The 20238-nt window shown below is 50.6% G+C and overlaps 2 protein-coding genes across 5 annotated transcripts; both read right to left on the bottom strand.

The window, feature by feature from the left end:
- Positions 1–8858: 8858 nt before the first annotated feature.
- On the bottom strand, positions 8859–17291 carry LOC104016272 (granzyme G). 3 transcript variants are annotated; one of them, XM_087769594.1, is made up of 6 exons: positions 17159–17291; positions 12211–12363; positions 11950–12097; positions 10688–10829; positions 10307–10540; positions 8859–9613 (listed from the first exon to the last, which is right to left on the bottom strand). In XM_087769594.1, exons 2-6 carry the CDS (start codon positions 12275–12277, stop codon positions 9476–9478), a joined length of 729 nt encoding a protein of 242 aa, XP_087625720.1. In that variant the 5' UTR covers positions 12278–12363; positions 17159–17291; the 3' UTR covers positions 8859–9475. The 3 variants fall into 3 exon arrangements, with proteins under 3 accessions (XP_087625720.1, XP_009467397.2, XP_087625721.1); XM_009469122.2 differs by lacking the exon at positions 17159–17291 and adding an exon at positions 15651–15781; XM_087769595.1 differs by lacking the exons at positions 12211–12363; positions 17159–17291 and adding an exon at positions 11009–11835 and having other exon boundaries at positions 11950–12077.
- Positions 12375–17503, bottom strand: LOC104016273 (cathepsin G). Of its 2 annotated transcripts, none has more exons than XM_009469123.2 (5): positions 17401–17503; positions 17159–17303; positions 16831–16966; positions 16256–16507; positions 12375–15887 (listed from the first exon to the last, which is right to left on the bottom strand). In XM_009469123.2, the coding sequence occupies exons 1-5, from the start codon at positions 17462–17464 to the stop codon at positions 15753–15755; spliced, it is 732 nt and encodes a 243-aa protein (XP_009467398.2). In that variant the 5' UTR covers positions 17465–17503; the 3' UTR covers positions 12375–15752. The 2 variants fall into 2 exon arrangements, with proteins under 2 accessions (XP_009467398.2, XP_087625719.1); XM_087769593.1 differs by having other exon boundaries at positions 17159–17318; positions 17401–17488.
- Positions 17504–20238: the final 2735 nt, after the last annotated feature.

Raw genomic sequence — 20238 nt, 5'->3', positions numbered from 1 at the left:
GAGTGGCCCAGGGAAAGAGGCAGCTGGGAGCAGCAGCAAATAGAACAATCCATGCAGCTTGCTCACAGTTGCTGCCTTTCCCAAGGGCCCCTCAAACACAGACTGAGTAAACCTTTTCCAGCAAGACAGTGAGTGCCTCGCCCCCACCTCAGCAGCTGGGGGTGAGAGGCCCTCAGCTCCTTTGTCCTGTGCAGGAAGTACCCCATCCTGCAAGAAGTCTTGGGAACCCAGGAGAGACTGTGGCATGGAGCAGCCTGCTGCTGCCTTTTGCCTTCAGCCTGCTCTCAAGGGACTTTTGGGAAAAGAGGGCAGTCAGAACTGGGCTGTGGGCCAGGTGAGTTTTCTGGTAAGGTGTGCTGGCCTAGGGACTGGGGTTTTGTTAGTGCTGCAAGTCACTTCAAACCTGGCCGTTGGACGTCACTGCCAACACCAGAACAGGTCCTTGGGATTGTGTACATAAGTGGACCCAGACATTAAGGAAATCAATTTCCATCTTTTTCATATTAAAAAAATCCCATGCAGAGGAAGAGGGCAAAGAGGAGAGAATTTGGGATTCGCGTTGTCCTTGGACAGCCATCATCCTCATAGCAGGAGAAAGCTCTTTTCTTTGAGCATTACATTTGCTCTTTTGGGAAAGCTAGGGAAGCATCTGTCCAGCATGAGAAGAATAAAATACTATAAAAAATTTATAAAGCAGGAATATAATGCCTTCCTCCTTTCACTTCAGCTTTCTCTCCCATGTCTAGCCTGATCCCAAGTTGCCTTATGCAGGACTCTGCAATCTATGGCATGCAGGTCAGAGGCATGGTACCAGCTTGGCTTGTTAGAATGGCAGCTGTTCGTTGATGCAACATTACTGTCAAGAGCAGTGACTTCCTAGACCCCAGGCTCAGCGATGGGCATCCACCCAGCACTCTTGGCCTCTAATTATGTTTTTGTTTTCCCATGCAGCACATCTGTCCTCTGAAGACTGCTGGGTCCTGTCTCCCATTTCATTGCCTACTTTTATCATGCCTAGCAGTCACTGTGGTAAGTTCCAGATAGCTCAAGGATAGAACATGGAAATCATGAGTCCCTCCATTGCAGAAGCCAATCTCTTCTGGCATGAAGGCATTTGAATAAATACTGCAATTACCTGTTTCTGAAAGTAGTGCTTTGGAATGCAGGTGGAGGAAAAACTTTTTTTATTAAAAAAAAAAAAAAAGATTTTATAGTGTATGTGTCCCTGCAGACAAAAGCGATAAGAACTGATGGGAAATAGTCAGGATGGAAATGAAGGTTTCCAGAAACCACCTTGGACAAAATCTTCTTCCTTCCTTTTCTCTGGTTTGTAAAGCTAGTTGAAAATAAATTGTATGTGTGATCTCCTGTCCATGATATCTCAGTAGCTCCCCAGCAAAAGCTAGCATCATTAGCAATTTCTAAAATGAACTTGTCTGTGTACTCTCCTCAGGTGTGCCAGTTCAGTATAGTTGTCTTTGAGCTGTTTTATCTTCTGTGATGCAGTCTGATTGGGAATTTAAGCCTCTACAAACAATTTTTGTAATATCTGTATCACCTTGGGCTGGGAACTCATGGCTTCTGAAGAGTTTTTGTGGCTCCCATACTGGACTGTATGACAAGACTCAGCATTTGGGCTGTGTGAAAGCTTCTGGGTAACCTAGCTCCTGAGATGGGCAAGGATGTGGCTCAGCAGGGACTACAGATGCAGCCTGCGGGCTGTTCTGCATGCCCAGTCAGGTGCTATTACCTGTTGTCACTGGCCACTCCTATGCAATGCTGCCAGAATTGCTCCTCCCTTCATCTCAGGTGTGTATCTATAGCTCCTGGCCATGGCAGTAAATGGTGTTTGTATGAAGCATCCAAATGGCAGGTTTTCTCCTGCTATGCTGGTTTGTATACTCCCTCCCAGTGGCTCAGACCTTCAGTCTCTAATACTGCAAACACCTGATAGCTTCAATGAGGCTCTTTGCAAAGCAGAGGCGATGTAGAGTGAGATCATCCTTGGAATTCTCATGGAAAGGTTTTGGCAGCCTGATTAGAAAAGAAGTCTCAGCTCGATGTCAGCTTTGCAACACTTGATTCAGAGAAGATAAAATGTTGTAAAGAACCCTAGGGGAAAGCGGTGCCTTTCTCATCTTAGCCACGAATTTACTTCCGAACTGCAATCTTATGCTTTGTTGAAGAAGGTTTTTTAGAGGTAAGTTTTTTGGATCAATTCAGAAGTTGTTTAGAGACAGAACTTTGAGGAACACGTGCTGTTGCTAACCTGAAGAGGGCACTGTGTGCATGTAAAACGTGCGGCATAAAGGCGCTCTCCTTGCGCAACTTCATTATCCGCAGCAAAAGTCACTGATAACTTTGTTCAGTTATAGCTTTTCTTAGTCACGTGAATTACCTGGGGGGCTTTAAGACGTTTTGAATGACTAGGTTTGGAAAGTACTTGGAATCTTAAAATCTTTGGTCTAGTGTTCTGTATCCAGCACTGCTGCAGATATTATATAGGCTCTAACAAGTTGCCCTTCTGCAAAGGTGAACATAAGGAAAGGCAAACACTCCCCAGAAGTACATCTTGAAAAATAAAACCCATTAGGGGTTTTCTTTTAACACAAAAACTTCAATCGGACTGCTGCTTTTCAAAAACTTTGGAGACTGTGTTTTTATAGGCAGGAAAATTTTGTTGTAACCTGCGAACTGAAGTGTACCTATAGGCTTAAAATGGTTTAAGAACAGGAGCTGGTTGGTTACGTTGGGCTTGATCAAAACTTCCAGATCAAAAAACAAGTTTGGATTCAAAAAGACAGATGTTCTTATCAGTAGTTTTGTAAACTTTATCCCCTAGTCTTTGATTTTAGAATTTCATTTGTCTGTTCTAATCTCAAGAAATATGTTGGATTCCTGTGCTTTAAACAAATCTCTCTCCCCCCCCCTTTCTATGCAGTTAGAAGAATGCAAATATTGTCAAGTTCAAAACCTCTATGTGCTACAAAACTACCTGGATACCTCTTATAATAGAGGTACCCAGATTTTACCCCATTTTTCTCCAACAGTTGATTAAATGTCTTCAGCTGTCTGACTGCTTTTTCTGTTACTGGCACATCCCTGCTGCTTGGGTATGAATCGAGCTCCATACCTCAGCTGGGCAGATTTCTGTCAAATTCATCTCATCTCGAAGACTCACGTTCTGTTGTTCTTTGTCTGGAGAGCTGGGTCTCTCATTCCCCAGCTCAAAGCCCCGAAGTGTGCAGCCATAGTTAAGGGCAAATTAAATGTGGCATCGAGGAGAGTGAGATGTTTGCTGTGCAGGTGCGGGCTCAGATTTTCTCCTGAGTCTGGTGGTGTCATTGCAGCATGACACACACTGAGGTTCCTGTGCCTTACAGCTCTGAGGTCCTGAACCTCCAGTGGTTTGGTGGGAGTGGTTATTGCAGTGAAAAGAGGAGAGAAACCAGGCCTGCTTACAGCACAGGAAATCCGTATAAATAGATGATTATTATAAAACTCCTCCTCTGCTCTCTGCCCTGCATTAGGCTTGGACAGACTATGAAATTTTGCCAATGTCTCACCTGGAATCCCAGTCAAAACTAGTATGTTTGGAAATCCGCATGGGAGAAAAAGTGAGTGGAGTTAGTGTTTTCATACTTGTTTGAAGACAAGCCTCAAAGTTACAGGTCTTGGAATACCCTTTGTCTGTGTAAAATTTAATACGTTCACCATTTCACCGTCCATCACACTCCTTCCCTCGCCTTCCCCTATCAGCAGCAGTTATCTTGCTGTGAAAGATGGCCAGATGGCTGATGTGGATCGTACAGACTCTGCCTTCGTTCTCACTTCAGCGTGGTTGCATTGTGCATGTGTGCTGTGTCTGGGGAAAGGCCCTCTCAAAAAAGATTTCTTCTGGCTTTTTCCCCTGCAATTGTGTAGAGAATAGAAGAGGTTTACTGTCACTTTTTACTGGTAGGAAGAGTCTGTGCTTCTGTGATCTGAAGTTTTCACTCAAAAAGTTTCTGGCTTTGTTTCTGGCTTTCAAAATTCAGGAGAAGACAAGGTTCTCTGCATTCACTTGTACTTGCCTGTGTTTCACTTCCATCATATGAGTACAGAAGCTGGCTGATGGGCATTAAGCCTAGACTGTATGCCTTGTACTTGCAGCTGGCGGACAAGAGTGTGCTCTTTCAGGGCTCTTTGAGATCAGCTGGTTTGCTGATGTGCAGATGCCCTCCCCAGTTAAGATTAATTCAATCAGACTGATGTAGTTCAGGGTATGCCAATGAGCAGCAGGTTAACCCTGAGTACCTGTGATGAGGGAGGGAGTCCCTGCACTGTTAGATCTGTTTCTTGCTCTGTGCAGTCAGCAGCAGGGTTTCTGCATTGCCCAGTTCTCACGGATGAGTAACTCCTATCAGGGCAGGGAGCCTTGGCATGCGTGGGGGAACTGAAAGCATTGGCTCACAGCAATGCAGAGGAGCTTCCTTGCCTCTTAGACTGGGTGGCTCTGTTTTTAAGAGCCTGCATCTCTAGATGTCAGATTCCATTTCCCTCCCCTCCTCGGGGCTGAGGTGGTAGTGTGAGAGGTGCCAGATGAGGAAGCAAGAAGCTGTTTTTTCCCTATGGTTGCTCTTTCTGAGCTGGGGGTTCACTGTTCATCTCTTTTGCTTGTGGACCCCCCACTGGTGCCAGGGAAGGATGCAATGTTTCTCAGAATGTGAGGTTTTTCCCATCATGGCTTGTGGATGAGAGGTTGTGCAGGGCACAGGAAAGTGCAGCCTGGCAGGCTTAGCCATTTTTGTAACTTGGACGTGATTGGCGCTTCTGTCACACAGGGCAGAACTCTGCCGAGGGACATACTGAAATTGTTTTTCTGGAGGAACTGTGGTTAACTTGAAAACATAGTGGGACCAGGCAGAGTGGGTTTTTCTTTGTCTCTTTTATTTTTGTCAAGGAAACCCTAAGCACCTGATGGAAATGCTGTTCTCATTCTCTTGCTATCTCACTTGCCAAATTTCCAGATTAATTTCCTTCAGATGTAATATTTTGAAGCTCTCTTCTAGAAGAGGTGGGTCTTTTTTTTTTTTTTTTGGTCTTAAACCACAAAATGTAGGAAGAAAAAGTTTGCTGACTGTCAGGCCATGGTGGGAATGTGTGGTTCTTCTCTTTGCTGTCAACTTCACTAAAAAGACCTGACTGACTCAATGTGTCTTGATGAACACTTGGATGTGACAGAGGGCTCATCAGGATTTCCCTGACTGGCACTTGCCTGAGTCCAGCCACAGAGGGATGCAGAGGGCTGGAGGGTGGAGCAGGGAGGGACAAAAATGGAGCCTGCCTGAATCTGTGCTCTGCTCTGAAGAGCTGAGCTGTTGCATCCACCTTCTCCCCAAATCCTGCCCCTCCAGCCTCCGTGGCTCAATGCTTCTGCTGCTGCCACATTTGCCCATGTTTCCTATTAGAGGAGGATAAAGCTGTCATTCTGATCAACAGCAAAATCGACAAAATACAGAGGGGGAATAGATGAGTCTGGCAGGAGCTGAAATTGCTGCTTCTTGGCAAGTTGCACTGGGGGAAAGATGCTGGTTTTCTGTTGAACAGCAGCCAGGCAGAGGCAGGATGGAGGAGAATCGAGAGGGACCACGGGGTAGCAGATGCGATAGAGGGAGGAAGTCCCCCAAAGCACCAGCTGGAAGTATGTGGGGGGAGCATGTGTGCCCAACTGCATGCGAGGAGAGCCACTGGCTGACTAATGCCAGAAATGCTGCTCTGGATGCTGAGGTGGTTCTCCCAGCTTCACCATTGTGCAGCCTTGAGCAAGTCCATGTCTCTATTGCCTTTAGCTGTGTTTCTTTAGCATCTTCAGAGTGAGGAGTGAGGACTGATTCTACCGTATGCACATACAGCACCTTGCACGGGAGGATCATTGTCACCAGGGCCTTTGGCCACTACTGTAATACACAGCACTGAAACATCTCCAATTTTATGGGTCACCAATGAGCTAATGCCTACATCTTTCACTCTTGTTTTCCAGTACAACCAGGCACAAAAATCTCTTGAATCTTTGGGTGTGATTTCTTTTCTGACACACCAAAATTGGGGTTGACTCTGTGGGGTTTGTGCCTCAGTAACACAGTGGTTGGATGTTATCACAAGCTACAGGGGCTTGTGGGAAGAGAAGGGTGGTGATATGATTAAAGCACGGGGGCAGGAGTAGTACTCCCAGTTCCGTTTCCTTTATTGCTACAGATTGACTTTACCCTTTTATGGACTGGCAGAGATCTGAGATGAAATCGTGTATTGCAGTGGTGCCTTACAGCCTAGGCACAAGACCTTACTGTGCAAGGTGCTGTTGTCATCTTGCTTACAGTTAGGGTCAGCGTTCTGTCTGTCCACATGTCTGTGGCTTGAACCAGGACCAAAGCCTTTGTTTCTAAGCCAGTTGGTGCAGCTGACTTGTGTCCAAACTTCTTGGGGATATTGCCTTCTGGAATAGACTGGTTGTATTCATGTGGCACAGTGATAGGTCTAGATCTCTTCTGCACCCTGTGTTACCCATGGTCAGAAAACACACAGGGCTTTGACTTTGGTAATATTTTTTTTCTTCTGTTGAAAACTGCAAGAAAGAACAAAACGATGGTGTCACAGCCCTATAGGATGCTGTATTTATACTGTGACATCCAGTGGCATGAGTGTATGCCTGCTTTAGGAGATAGTGTAAAGATGCACATGAAGGGGAGCAATTGAAGGCATGAAGCTTGCTGGACAACTCCAACACTAGCAACAGGCAGAGAAAGTCAAGTTTGGTGCTATCTGCCTCCGCACTGTCTATCTGGGAATGCACTTGCCTCTTTGCTGGAGGAAAATAGTTGTCTGACTCTAGAAGAGAACTGGAAGCGAGCTAGCATGTACACTGTGGAGAATGAGGGGAATGTGGCTTGAGAGTGAGCCAAACATATGATGTAGACATGTGGCACAGCCCTGTGGGTCGAAGGGACAGTCTGCTTCCTTGTACTGTGGCTCCCTGTGTTTTTTTGTCCAGTTTGGAGTGGAGAGCCGAGGGCTCTTATATTCCCACTCTTCAGGATGTGCTGCAGACCCAAATGCCTACAGTTGGCAACAAGGAATACCACTTCTCAGTGCAGAATGGGACGTTAAGGTGAAGCTCCTGTAAAGCAGTCACCCTTTCAGCGTGGCAAGTGCATGGGATTCCCCTTCTCCCAAACAACTGTCCTATACCCTGCCTTTTCCTTCTCTATCATACCTCTTGTCCTTGGGCTGTCTCTCTTGGCTGCCTCTCTCTTCCCCAGTGGGAAATAAGGCAGCACCTACCATAGCATCCTCTGCTTCTGCTTGGGCTGGGCAGGTTCTGTGGTTATCAGGAAGCAGAGCCTTTGCACCTCTGTTCCTTCTTTTGTTTGAAATGCTGCCTGCATCTTGAATTTCAGGTAGTTGAATTCCAGCTGGCTCTGGTGCTCTTCCTGTCCTCTGCCCAAGAGGTGGCTTGGTATGGCTTCTGCTCACTTGCTCTTGGCAGGCTAAGAGTGCATTTGGGATTACATTTAGTAACTCACTTGATATCTGGTAACCTGTGGAGATGCAGCAGCATAGTCCTGAGGGGGCTCTGAGTCCATGATCCTTGCCAAAGCTGGGGTCCCAGGCACTGCCTACCCAAAGGGTAAAACATCGTGCCCCTGCCTCTGGCTGACCCTCCATCCTGGCAGGATCATGGATGTGGTTGGGCAGAAGTCAGAGCAGAGGAAATGGATCTGCTGCTTCCAGAGTGTGATTGCTCTCATCTGTCTGGCCTGCCTCAGTGAATGTGACTGCTGCCTGGAAGCCAACAGCAAGGAGGTGAGAAGCTCGCAGGCTGTGCCAGGAGGCGCTGGTGACGGAGCTTGTAGGGTGCTCCAGGCAGGTAGGTGAGTGTCAGTGAGGAAGTGTGGGCCGTCTCTACCATCACTGCTCTGCAGCAGGACTGTGGAGTTTGGCATAGTGCTCTTGGAGGCTGGTGAGCTGGATGTCCGCCCGAGAAGGACAGCTGTCTCTGCGTGTGCCCCCTTTGCTGCAGAACGGGGTGGTGGAGAGCCTGGCCCTCCTTGGGGCTGCCATGGCTCTGGAGCACACCGATGATCCTCTTTCTGAGCAAAACAAACCTTCTGGAGGACACGGTTGCTGCCTGAGGCACAGCCTCGTACTTTACCTCCTTCCACGGCAACACACTCCTCCAGGCAGCTGCATGGCTGGAGCAGCCAAATGCATGTGTCATCAACGTGAGCTGCTGCTCCCCTGGGTGTCTGACAACCTGAACGAGCTGGAGGCAGCAGAAGGCTTGCCGCAGGGCCGTGACACAGCTTGTCTCACAGAGCACTCGGGCACTGCAGGGGCTGGAGCCTCGGCGATGTTCTTGACTTTGCTGTGCTCTGCAGGCAGGCTGTCCTGTGATGAGATGGGCTAATTCTGCCCCCATGCAACACCAGCGGGCACATGCTGCAAGCGCTCCCATAGCGAGGAACCCCTTGTGCTCAGTGCCGCTTCCCCTGCGTAGTTCTTTTTTCCTGCCTGCTCACACTGCAGCATATGGAGGGAAGATGATCTCCTGCCAGATGACTGATTACCATCTTTTTCACTTTTGCCTGAGCACTCCACACTGGGGAGAGGAGGCCAAGAGGCTTTCCCTGCCCTGAAAACCAGGCTTGACACCTATTCTGGGGGTTTAGGTGGGACAGAAAATGGAGGCCACTGGTTAGGATAGAAACTTCCAGCTTGGGATTCAGCTGTTTGAGTGGTGACTTTCTTCTGAGCTTTTCAGGACTAGAGCCAGCAGCTGAGAGAAATGACAATCATAGAAGGGAAAAGGCTCTCAAATGCAGATGCAATTTATTGGTTTTATGTATTTTACAACACTGGAGCTACAGCAAGAGGGGAGAAAGGAGGCAGCAGGTTTCAGAGGTCGGGGACAGCAGCAGCAGCGAAGCAGGAGCTGAAAATGTCCTCCTTAGAGCTGGGGCAACCCTCTAACCCCAGGGCTTGAACAAAGGAGACCCAGGCATCTGGTGTCACAAATGCAAGGGGCAGGGAGGAGGCTGCTCTTTGGATCCCCCTGATCTAATTGTACTGCCTTCCGCAAAGGGCGGCAGACATCGCAACAGCTACTGTCACCTCACTCAGGGCTGTCCTGCTGCTTCCTTTCTAGAGCTGTAGCCACAAGCAGCTTGACAAAAGGGTAAATCAGAGCAGCAAAGTGTGGGAACATGCACTGTGTTAACCGGCGCTCCCTAGCTTGCACAGGGAACAAACACAGTTGAGGTGCAATCTCTGTGCCAATCCCCCCACTGCCATAATTTGGCTTTGCCAGAGAGAAGTCATTGCCATATCTATGAGGATCAGTGGAAGATGTTTCCCAGGGAGAAAGGAAGAAAAAGCAGGTGAGCATGGGGCCCTGAAGCGTGAGTTTTCCAGGGCAGCAGCTGGGAGAAGAGTAGGGTCATGCTGACTTCATGACACTGTTGACCCAGGGAAGGTAAGGAGCAATGTGCGTGTAGAAACCTGGCCAATTGTTATGCCTATAGGAGAAGATGCCATAGGCTTTGTTGTTGCAGACGAGTGGATCCCCAGCATCACCCTGTAAAATGGGGGAGGAGAGAGATCAGTGTTGATTTATGTGGGGTCTCCAGGAAAAGGGTGCATTTGCAAAGAACAGGGAGGATGCAAATATCAGGACAGAGCTTCCCCAGGAGAAGCTGGGACTCGCAATGCATGTGGATAGCTCTGCGTCCAAAAGGGACCATTGGCAATTTTGTCTGGGACCCAGCACAACTACAGCTGGGCAAACGCTGAAGCATAAAGTATCACTTCATTTTTGCCCTTCTGCTGGCTGCAGAGCACTACAAAATGCACTCAGACCAGCTATGAGATTTAGGGCAAACCCCTCTTTGGCCAAGCTGTTGTTGTCTTGTGCTGTTGCAGACTCCTAGGTCCTCTGCTGTAGGAAGACAAGGATCCCCTTGTCCCTTCTGCTTGGCCCAGGGCTGAGCACAAATGTGATGCCTGCAGCAGGAATGCTACTGACCCTCTGAGGGTCTGATCCTTGGAGATCAAGACCCAGGGCACCTCTTGAGCTAGGACAGCAAGAGAGAGGGATGCTGGTGAGGAAGCATGAAGTGATGGCAGGGGGGAGGAAGAGAGTGAGGGGAGAACAAGAAGCAATTTTATACAGTACCTTTTCAGTGAAATTTTTTAGCCCAGATCAGGTTTGTGCCCAGCACCTGACTGAAACCTCCCCCACAGCCTTCTACTCCCTAAGTCAGAGACTGACCTTTTCAGGTACCCCAGCAGATCCACTGTGGCCACAAATCAAGTTGTCAGCCAGTCCAGGGTAGTGGCTGAGGCAGTCCCTTTGTTTGATGATGGTGACGGTGGTTTCACGTAACGTGGCAGTGGGTGTTTTGTAGCCCCAGCCGGCTATGCTGCATGTGGTCCCACCAGGGACTTTTGATTTTTCAAAGGAAATGGTCCTAACATAGCTGTTGCTGGTGGCATTGCCTTTCAGCTGGGCAAGGGGACAGAAAATACAGAAATAAGTGCTTGGTCTGTAAATGCTCTGTGACAAAGGCTGTCCCCTCCTGCTCCGGGGTTACAGCTCAGCCCTGCACATCGGGCAGATGGGACCATGCAGGTGCTCCAGGCAGGTAGTTACCTTCAGCAAGAGGATGTCATTTCCTTTCTTAGGACTCATGAAGCCTGGGTGGCAGTGATACTCTTGGACTTCAAATATTTGCCAGCTTTCCTCTCTCCTCTGGATTGTGTGGGCTCCAAGGATGACAGTCAGAGGTTTGTGTCTGGTAAATCAAGCACAGTGTATGTCATTAGCTTTCTCCTGTTGTCCCTGGTAACACTGAGGCGCATCTCCCAGGGGCATGGCCAGGAGAGACCAGCTGGGCTTTAAAGAAGAATGGTGGGAGCAAGAAGCTCTGCCAGTGAATCTACCCAGCCAAGAGCTCTGCAAGAGTTACTTTACCTCTGGATGTCGAGCTGAGTGGATTTGGTCCAATGCTGCTGCTGTGTACTAAGATATGTGGACTGTTGATCCAGGCTTTGTAGGCCCATGGAAGTCCATGGCACCGAGGAGGGATTTCTAAATCAGGACCCTGCTCTGGGCCAATGTACCTTTACTGGCCTCTACATCATCTGCAGAAGGGGCTGCCTTAGGAAAATCGGGAGGGACCCTGGGCATGAGTGGTAGTCCGTCTCAATCTAGCAGGTGGGACTTGGGCATCCGGGCTCCTGGCTTCTGCTGATCCTCATTTCTGCATCTCAGATGTGGGGACTGGCCCTGAGCCTGAGTTACCGGCAGCACAGGGCAGAGCTGTCAGCCCTGAGGAGTGTAGTAGCTACACCCAGAGTCACATGCATCTAGAAAAGCCCTCTTGCCTCCCCATGCCCCAGTTTCTCCAGCTGGAGCGATGGAAGAGAGCTGGGCAAACACCTTGCTCATAAGATGTTATTAATTCTGATAATAGTCTTGGAGGTCTTTGGTGGCAGAAAGGGCAAAGTCTGACACCAACAATCCCTGCTATGCCAGCAGGCCAGTGACAGCAAAGGAATAAGCTGGTCTGACTTCTCATTGCTGATGTCCGGGAAGAATAAAATGAGTCGGGGGGGGGGGGGGGAATAAAAAAAAATAAAGGTAAGTATCTGAACATGGGCTGGGGAGGGACATAGGGAAGGATGGCCCAAAGGAGAGTTGCAGACAGACCCTTGCTGTTCCGGTGCTAGCCCCCACAGCCTTGCTCTGTCCCAGCAGCGCAGCCTGCACTCCCTGCTAGGGAAAGAGTTTGGCCACAGCTGTGAAGGAAATGATTCAAACTGTTAGACCTCCATCTAGGAGATGTTACCCAGATCATGGCAGTGTGACAATCTTATTGCACCAGGTGCTGCACAAACATAGCAAAAACTTACACAAAGCACTGAGCTGCTGTCATCACCCAGTTTGGGGCCACTAGGAAGCCTCCGCAGAATTGGTTGTTCTTTCCTTGCAGGTAGGCCACGTAGGGTGTGGGGTGGTTCTTGGCTTCACCTCCTCCCTCCATCTGATTCCAGGAATAATCTGCAATGACCAGGACTGAGGTTGAGGGGATCAGAGGACACAGGGCACAGCACACGCTGTCTGGAATTCTTCCTTCCCCAGCCCTCTCCCCACCTCCGGGCCGCTCTACTTACTGGCTTTGGCTGGGGGACATGTCACCAGCAGCAGAGAGAGCAGGAGTTTCTGCAGGTGCTTCATCATAGCGTTCTTGGCTTCAGTGGATCCCTTGGAGGTGAGGCTGCAGCTGGGGTCTCTTCCTGCTCCCAGCAAGGTTTTATAGCCTGAGACTAGACTCCAGGAAAACCACAGAAGTCAGACTCATCTGATTAACCTATCCGCAAATTGCACGCCTCAGCAATCTGAGAGGGGAATTCAGTCAGCCTTAGCCTTGGGCATCAACCCACCTTCATCTTGGGCCTGATCTGGGGTATTTCACGTCCTTGTAAACCCAGAGCCAATTTTAACCCATTGCCTTTGAGCTGGAAGCTACAGGGAGCATACCCACCCTCATCACTTTGCTTGCCAGTGGGCTCTTCCCTTGCAGCTTGTGTTTGTTTTGTGCATTTGTAAACTCCCTTGATTTTTATTGTGAGCCTTGCAAGAACAAGATTTCTTTCACTTGATGTACCAGTTCCAAAGACTGTACAGTGGCAGCTGAGGAACTTCCTCCTCTTTCTTAGTAGGTGTGGTCCTGGCTAAAAGAGCAAAACTCATGTGGGTGCATTTATAACACGACACTGGTCATGACTATGTGAGGGCAAGAAGTTGTGATGGTAGCTTCATGAGCATGGCCCACAGCAGTGTGACTGCTGCTGTTTCCATGAGGTCTCTCTTCTGCACCAGCTGCTGACTTAGGGCTTTGCTTTGTACAGCAAAAGACACCATTTTAAGTGTTTCTTTCCAGATGTAATTGTTCACTGTTAAATTGGGGAGTTCTCTGTCTCTTACCAGCCAATGTGAGAGAAGACAGAAGGACAATTCCTTGACCCTGGGGCAGGGGCTCACTTTCCTTCTGAAGTGTTGAGGGTGGATGGAGACATCAGATGCAGGTTTGGGATTCTGCCCCTTCGCTAGCTAGAGGTAACCCAATGATGCGCCTCCCTGAAGCTGGTCTGTGTCCAAGTGCATCACAGCCAGCGCTGCCCCCACCTTGGCAGGCAGTGATTTTTAAATGCCAAACAAGTTCCAGGTGCCTCTTTGTGGTGCATGGTGGGGATCTGTCTTCTCTGGACCAGGCCCTGTGGCAGCTGCACCTCCTCCTCCTCCAGCGCATGGTGAGAGGGACCGTGCTGGAGGAAGGGCTGGTGGCAAATCACTGAACACACTCCCCCAGCCTCTGGCCCCCAGGATGTCCCCTTGCCTTCCTACTGGCACCAGTGCATGGCTCCAGCGAAAGGTGGAAGATGAGCATGTCTGTACACTTGCCCCAGCAGCGGTTACTTCTTTGGCTGTGACGAAATGGGGCTGATACATCCTTGCTGCCCTCACTGACTGCCGGTAAATTTGCTTTCCTATGTGCCCCCAGTGTCGCAGGGCAAAACCAAATTTTAAGCTAAAAGCTGCCATTCTCGTGCAAAGACTGCAGCAGCTGGAGCTTCAAGGAAAACCCTGACGTGATAAAGATTTGTACTACACAGATAAGCAGTTGCAGCCTTTACACTTGCAGATTTCCTAGCTGATAGCAGTTGTTAGCAGAAGCCCAAACCATGGACCCTTCTCAGTTTCCCCAGCGTGGCATGGGTGCTGAAGGCAAAGGTGATGTCATTTCCCTTCATTCCAGGCAAGAACACAGAGAACATAAGAGCAGACATCCAGGGCCGGACTGCAGGCCATCTCCTCCCTCTGACAGAGGTGGCTACTGGGAGACTAGGAAAGACTATGAGAACAGGGCAAGCATCCCATTCCCTTGAATTGCACACAGTTTTTGTATGTTTAAAATTCCCCGCTGGGTTTCCCCACAGCAAACCAGTCTGGTCTCCTCTTGAACTTGCACAGACATCTGTCATCATGCACCTCATGCATCATGCCGTTCTACAGCTCAGTTATTTACCAATGCACTGACTCTGCCCCTTGTGATCTCCTCCAGGAAAGTGTCTAGCACTCTCCTATCTGTAAATGAGAGACACCATCAGAAACTAGCTGGAATGAAGGAGACTAGGGCTCAGAGTTTAGGCAGGTTGGTTTACACCCAGTGCAGGCCATGGAAGGAGGGGCTGGTGCAAGGTATTCAGACTCCAGTGCAGGGACTGTCTGAAAACGGTGCTAGAGCATCCTTTGTGGGGAGGAGAAGCTCACCTCTGAGCATCACCTGGCTGAGGGGAGAGTCATAAGCCATTTTGGTTTTGTGCTACTACTAGAATAGTCTCTGCTCGTGTTGTACTGCTAGGGCTGGTCTTGCCTTCCTGAGAGGGACAGAAACATGCCAATAAGCTCCAAGGCAGACAGCTCCCAGCTAGGACTTGCCCTTGCCCTCTCCAGGGAAAGAGCCAGGCTCTCCTGTGATAATTGGCATGGGAGGAAAGGAGGAAGTGGCATGGGGTCAGGCACTTCTGTGAACCCAGGTCCTTTATCAGTCCTTTCAGTACAATCCTTTCAGAGACTGTATCGATTTCTCTACCTACAACACCATATTGCTCTTCAGGAGATGGAGGACTGTTGCTGCTGGAGAACAGCAGAGGCAAAGACTGAAAGCACTGGTGTGCAACAGCTGGGACTTTGAGTATGTCTCCTTTCTGGGATCCTAAAGCCCCATCCCTAGGATCTCAGCCACCACCTGCCCTACACCCAAAGAGGAACAGAAACAGCACAGTCCACAGAAAGTCCAGCTCCCTTCATCTGCTGGAGCCTCTTACAGCTAAGACAGCTGAAAAGATTAGCCTGGTTTCCCCTGTGACCCAGCCCGCTGTCTTGGCTGCCATATGTCCTAGGGTGCAACATCACCCAGGCACGAGGTCCCTGCAGAGGAGACAGTCATTACATTGCAGGGAATGGCAGCTTTTGACCCCTGGTACCTGCTGACACACTGCATCCTGGCTGTCAGCTGCTCCCAGGCAGGTGATGATGTTGGTGAATGGAGTATGTGCACATCACTTTTCCCAGCCTGTTTCTACCTGGGCAGTTTCTCTTCCTGCAATGCACTCATCTTCACGACCCCAGGAACAGCAACTGTAGCTCTTGTCCTCCAAGTCTGCCAGCAGTTCAGTGGATGCAGAGCTACAACTGCCTCTATCCCAATAGGCTGACCTCTCACTTGGACCAGCTAGACCCTCCCTCCCTTCTCCCTGGGGCAAGGCACGAGAAAGGAGAAGACATATGCTGGGAAATGCAACTCTGAGTTTACTGTGGGTGTTTTAACTGCAGCAAGGTTCAAGCAGGTATGGGGTCATCTCTGAAGGAAACAGGCTTCTCTTGTAGCACAGCCGCTTTCTGGTGCTATCTGGGACAACCCCTGCTTCTGCCAGGGTGATTTAACATGGCCCTGAACTGGCTGCCTGAGATGGGCAGGGAATGGGACAGCCAGCAGCCTCTGAACTGAAAGAAGAGGACCCTTGCGTGCACCGATCAGGTCACTCACATTCCCAAGGAAAGAGGAGGGAGTCAAGCCTTCAGCAGCCGCAGGAAAGAAACCAGTGCAGTCTCCAGGGCTGCACCAACGCTGGACTGAGTGCCACTGCTGCTACTTCTTCAGGGTTTTTTTGATCCAGGGCAGGTAGTTGGAGATGCGGGTGTAGACCCCGGGCGGGGTGTTGTACCCGAAGGAAACGATGCCTTGTGCCACCTTATTGCATACCAGGGGCCCACCAGAATCACCCTGAGGACAGATGAGAGACTGGCTTTAGAGGCCTCTTCCCTGTGGAAAGAGGTTTCACCTTGGTCCCTCCCTGCCCAGGCACTGCCAGTCAGCCTATGGCTCTGCTCCGGATCTGCGTCTCTGCTCCTGCCCCACATGCCCACTGTGCTGGAGGAGCTGTCCAGAGCAGGTTAGCTGGGGCTCTGCCCCTGGGACTGTGCATGGATGGTGGTGTCAGGGCATCCAGAGAGCTAGTCCACATGGAAGCTACAAATCAGATGCTTGTCATCTCTCCTGGGAAACAGCTAAGTCTGTGCCAGCAGAAACTGCTGCTACCAGAAAACCTGCCTGCCCCATGGCCAAGCCCCTAGCCCATCAGCAGCCCATACCTGGCTGGAATCCCTGAGCTCGTGGAAGCTGCCAGCACAGACCATGCCGGTGTTGAGATGCGGATAGAAGCGGATGCATTTCCTGCGGCTGTAGATGGAGACTTTGGTTTCAAAGAGCTTGTTGGTTGCCTGGTCATCATCAATCAGGCCCCACCCAGCTATGCTGCACTTGGTACCCGTGGGGAGGTCGCTGCCAGTCTTGGGCAGTGGAATGGTCTTGACATAATCATTGAGGGTGGCCTTTGCTGTCAGCTGGGATAAAGCAAGGTTTTTGGAGAAGGCTATGAGCAGAACAGCTGAAGGACACTTTGTGTGCAGAGGCAGGGGAGGTCTAGCAGGACATACAGCACTGCAAGCTCTGGTAAGCTGCTGCGAATAAGGCATGCGGCTCCAAGCCCTGCCCACAGTTCCCTCCCAGGTCCCTCCCATTCCTGCCTGCCTCCAGCACTCATGGGAAGAAGAAGCTGATGGTTGGCAGAAGGAGCTAACAGCAAAAATGTGCTCTGCCCAGACCCTGCTGGACCCACAGCCCCACTCTATGCTCTGACCCACTGCCTGCTGCAGGATTGCCTTGCCTTGAGCAGCATGATGTCGTTAGACACGGTGTTGGGGTCATATTCAGGGTGCTGGTGGTATCTGAGAACTCCCCGGATCTGCTGGGTCGTTTCTGGTTTGTGGATGTTGTGAGCCCCCAGGATGACTGTGGCATTCCTGGCCATGGCAGCAGAGGGGAGAAGGTGGAAAACAGGTTGAGTCTCACTCACATCCCTCCCCTTTTGCAGGCAGGTGGAGAGAGCTGCTCAGCACAGGAGGAAGAGGAACGTACTCCAAAATTACTCCAGTGATGGACCTCACAGGTTAGGGGAGGAAGAAGGGGATAAAGGCCCTGTATGAAGTACTCACCCCATGCAGTGCGCGGCTGTCATCACCCAGTCAGGGGCCACCAGGAAGCCTCCGCAGGCTAACATCCCTGCCTTCAGGTATGCCATGTACGGGTGGGAATGTGGCTGAGCCTCATGGCCCCCCACAATCTGACCCTGTAGAGCACCTGCAAGACACCCCACTGCAGGATGAGCTGGTGGCTGCTGAGGTCAGAGCCCAGACCAGCAGTCTCACTTGCAGCAGCTTGCAGCACCCCAGCTTACTGGCATTGGCCCATGGGCAGGAAAGCAGGATCAGCAGGGCCAGCAGTAGCTGGGGCTGGCGCATCTCTTCCCGCAGCCGGACACTCCTTCCAAGATGTGTGGAAGTCTGAGTCTGCTAGTGCCCAAGGGCTGGTTTTATACCCTGGGGCCAGCTGTACCCAGCCGCCAGGAAACCATGTGCGATGGCCTGATTGTGCTAATCAGAGCAGTGCAGCATCCTTGCAGGTCTATCTGCATCTCCCCTGCCCCGGCTTGCTCACATGCCCCATGTGCCCTGAGGCCGTGATCGATGAGTGATAGAGCAGGACAGAAAGGCCAGGGCAGAGAGCGTGTGGTATGCCACAGCCCCAAAGCCTCAGGGGTGCTGAGGAGAGGTGTCCTAGGTTATTTTCAAGGTGTGATTTAGCATTTCTCCTGCAGTTTGGCTGCAGGACAAATCATGTCCACCTGCTTCAAAGCATGGTGTCTTCAAGCTCTGGCAATCAGGCTGCCTCATACTGTACCTTCAGTAGTTCATGCCACTTGCTCCTGGGGTTGGTCAGGTCACTTTATGCTTTGTTGACAAGTGCAATGACTGCAGTTGCTCCTTCCCCTCTATGGTTTCCCCTCTGCAGCTGGTCTGGCCACTGGCACATCTGTTCAAATGGGACCAGGGGAAGCCTGCATCTACCGTGCTCTGGATTCTCTGCCTTCTCCCTTCCCTGACCTGAAATTGCCTGCAAACCAGACTGCTATTGCTGTCTTCACCTTGCTCCTAGCAAAGTGTGATTTGGTTAAATGTTAAACTGAGCACCAGTCCTGCTACACTTGTCCCTTCCTGGCCTTGTGGTCCTGAACAGAAACCACCATTGGGCTGCCCCAGGTGACCCTGTTTCAAAGGGGTGACCAAATATTTGTGTCAAGGGCACGGACCTGGGGCTCCGGACACCTGCGTTCTTCCTACTCCTGGCTCTCACACTGCCTTAGCTGGTGGCTGTCCGCACTTTCCCTCTGATCTTTGGGCCTCCAATTGCCTAAGTGTGTCCTGTGGTGGTAGCTGAGATTGTCCTTTGTATGAAGAGCTGCCTAACTCTCAGGCTGCAACCTCAGAGGGAGCTGTGCCATACAGCCCTGTGTTGTTTAAAGTTGTCCTTCCTGTTTGCACTTCCTAGCCCTTATCTACCTTAATTTTCCCTGTTGAGAGGTTGTCCCAATTTGCTGCATTTTTTCTTGCTCCCTGGGGCTTGTCGGCATTTGCATGCCCACAGCAAAGTGTAAATCTATTAGGATTAATGATGCGTGAAGTGTCCACTCTGCTCAGGAGGGATTGCACATTGCATACTGGAAGGACATGTTTTCCATGCTCACAGACTTTTAACAACTCTTGACTCTGCTCCAGCAGAAGAGCATCCGAGGGGCTGGGGACAGCCATAGCAGAGAGAGGCCATAGAGGAGGGGGCAGGGTGCTGCACTGGAGCCGTGCAGTTTCTCTGCTGCCATAAGGACAAAAGCTGTCATGAGAGCACAGCCAGGTTCTGCACACCTCCTGCACCCAGCCTCATCCCTCTTATTTTGAGTCTTGGTCGGGATTATACCTTCCCTCAGATGCTCTCCAGAAATTTTCTCTGAGCCCTGAAGTCCGGCCCTTTCCCTTGCTTTGCCCCATTGGCACCAAAGTCTGGCTTAGGTGCAAACAGGCAGGCAATTGCCCAGCCACAGCCATTGCTCATCCCCAGAGGCTGTGCTTATGTGACAAGAGCCCAAGAGCATGGAAGTGCCACTGGCTTGTGTGAGCACTTGCAAGGTAGGGCAGCCAGGTCTCTGGCCAGCGTGCTAGTTGCTACAGCTGGAGCAGTGCTCTCCTCTCCTCTCATGCCCAGTAAAGCTGTGAGTAGCTGCTAGCAAAGCAGCTACTCCAAAACACCTTTCTCTACTACGTAGATGAACAATTTGCTATTGAAAGGATGGGGAGAGCTGGGGAGGTAGGGGCTAATGCCTCCTTTTAATCCCTGGTGTACTTTCAGTCTGGTTCACCTAGGCAGGAATCCTCCTGGAAGCTCTGGCTGAGCTCACTACAGATTCTCTGCAGGCATCTGGTTTAAATAAGCTAATTTGGCCTTGTAACTGCAGCCAGGAACTGATGAAAAAACACAACAGACAAAGGCAATGGATCAATTAGCACTCTGAGGCTTCAATGCTGCCCCCTTCCTCCCACCCCCCCCTCCAAATCCTTGGTCCTGCTAAGGGAGATTTTTCTACCCAAAGACCCTGTCTGTGTGCCCATTCCCTGGGACACTTTCTGCCGACACTCCTCAGGGGCCTGCACGTCACTTGAAGAAAATGAGGCTTGCTTTAATCCTAAATCACCATCTCTGGAGCAGTTTCTGGTTACCAGTCCTAATGTAGGTCTGTGACAACTGGTTTAAACTCAGCTGTGCCTGCCCAAGACATGATACCAGCTTTGCTTCCTGCTGAGTGTGATTTCAGGTTAAAAAGCACATACAGGTCCAAGTCTCCCAGCAAAGGAGAGCGGATCAGGAGGAAGACCTGTCCTAAAAACACCTTTGGCACACAGTAAGGGTGCTGCTTTGTGGCAGACGTGCCCTGTGCAGGCAGTGCTGCCAGGCCTGGCACAAGCATGGTGCTTGGGTGCTCTGCCCACAGTGTGCCCAGCAAGCTGGTGCTGGGTTGATTTTGCCATCTCAGATAAGATGCCCTCTGGCACCCTGCTCATGAGTCAGAGAGTCACAACACTCCGTCTCTCCCAGCCCTTCCTCCCCTGTCTGCTTGGGCCAGTCCTCATTCCCAGCCGGGGCTGGAAGCTGGGGGACTCCGGGCAAGCTGGCAGCAGGGTTCCCA

Source organism: Nipponia nippon, unplaced genomic scaffold (assembly GCF_047370975.1).
Source record: "Nipponia nippon isolate SJK-2023a ecotype South Korea unplaced genomic scaffold, ASM4737097v1 scaffold_31, whole genome shotgun sequence".
In the NCBI taxonomy this organism is placed as follows: domain Eukaryota; kingdom Metazoa; phylum Chordata; class Aves; order Pelecaniformes; family Threskiornithidae; genus Nipponia; species Nipponia nippon.
This window is presented reverse-complemented; position numbering and strand designations above follow the sequence as displayed.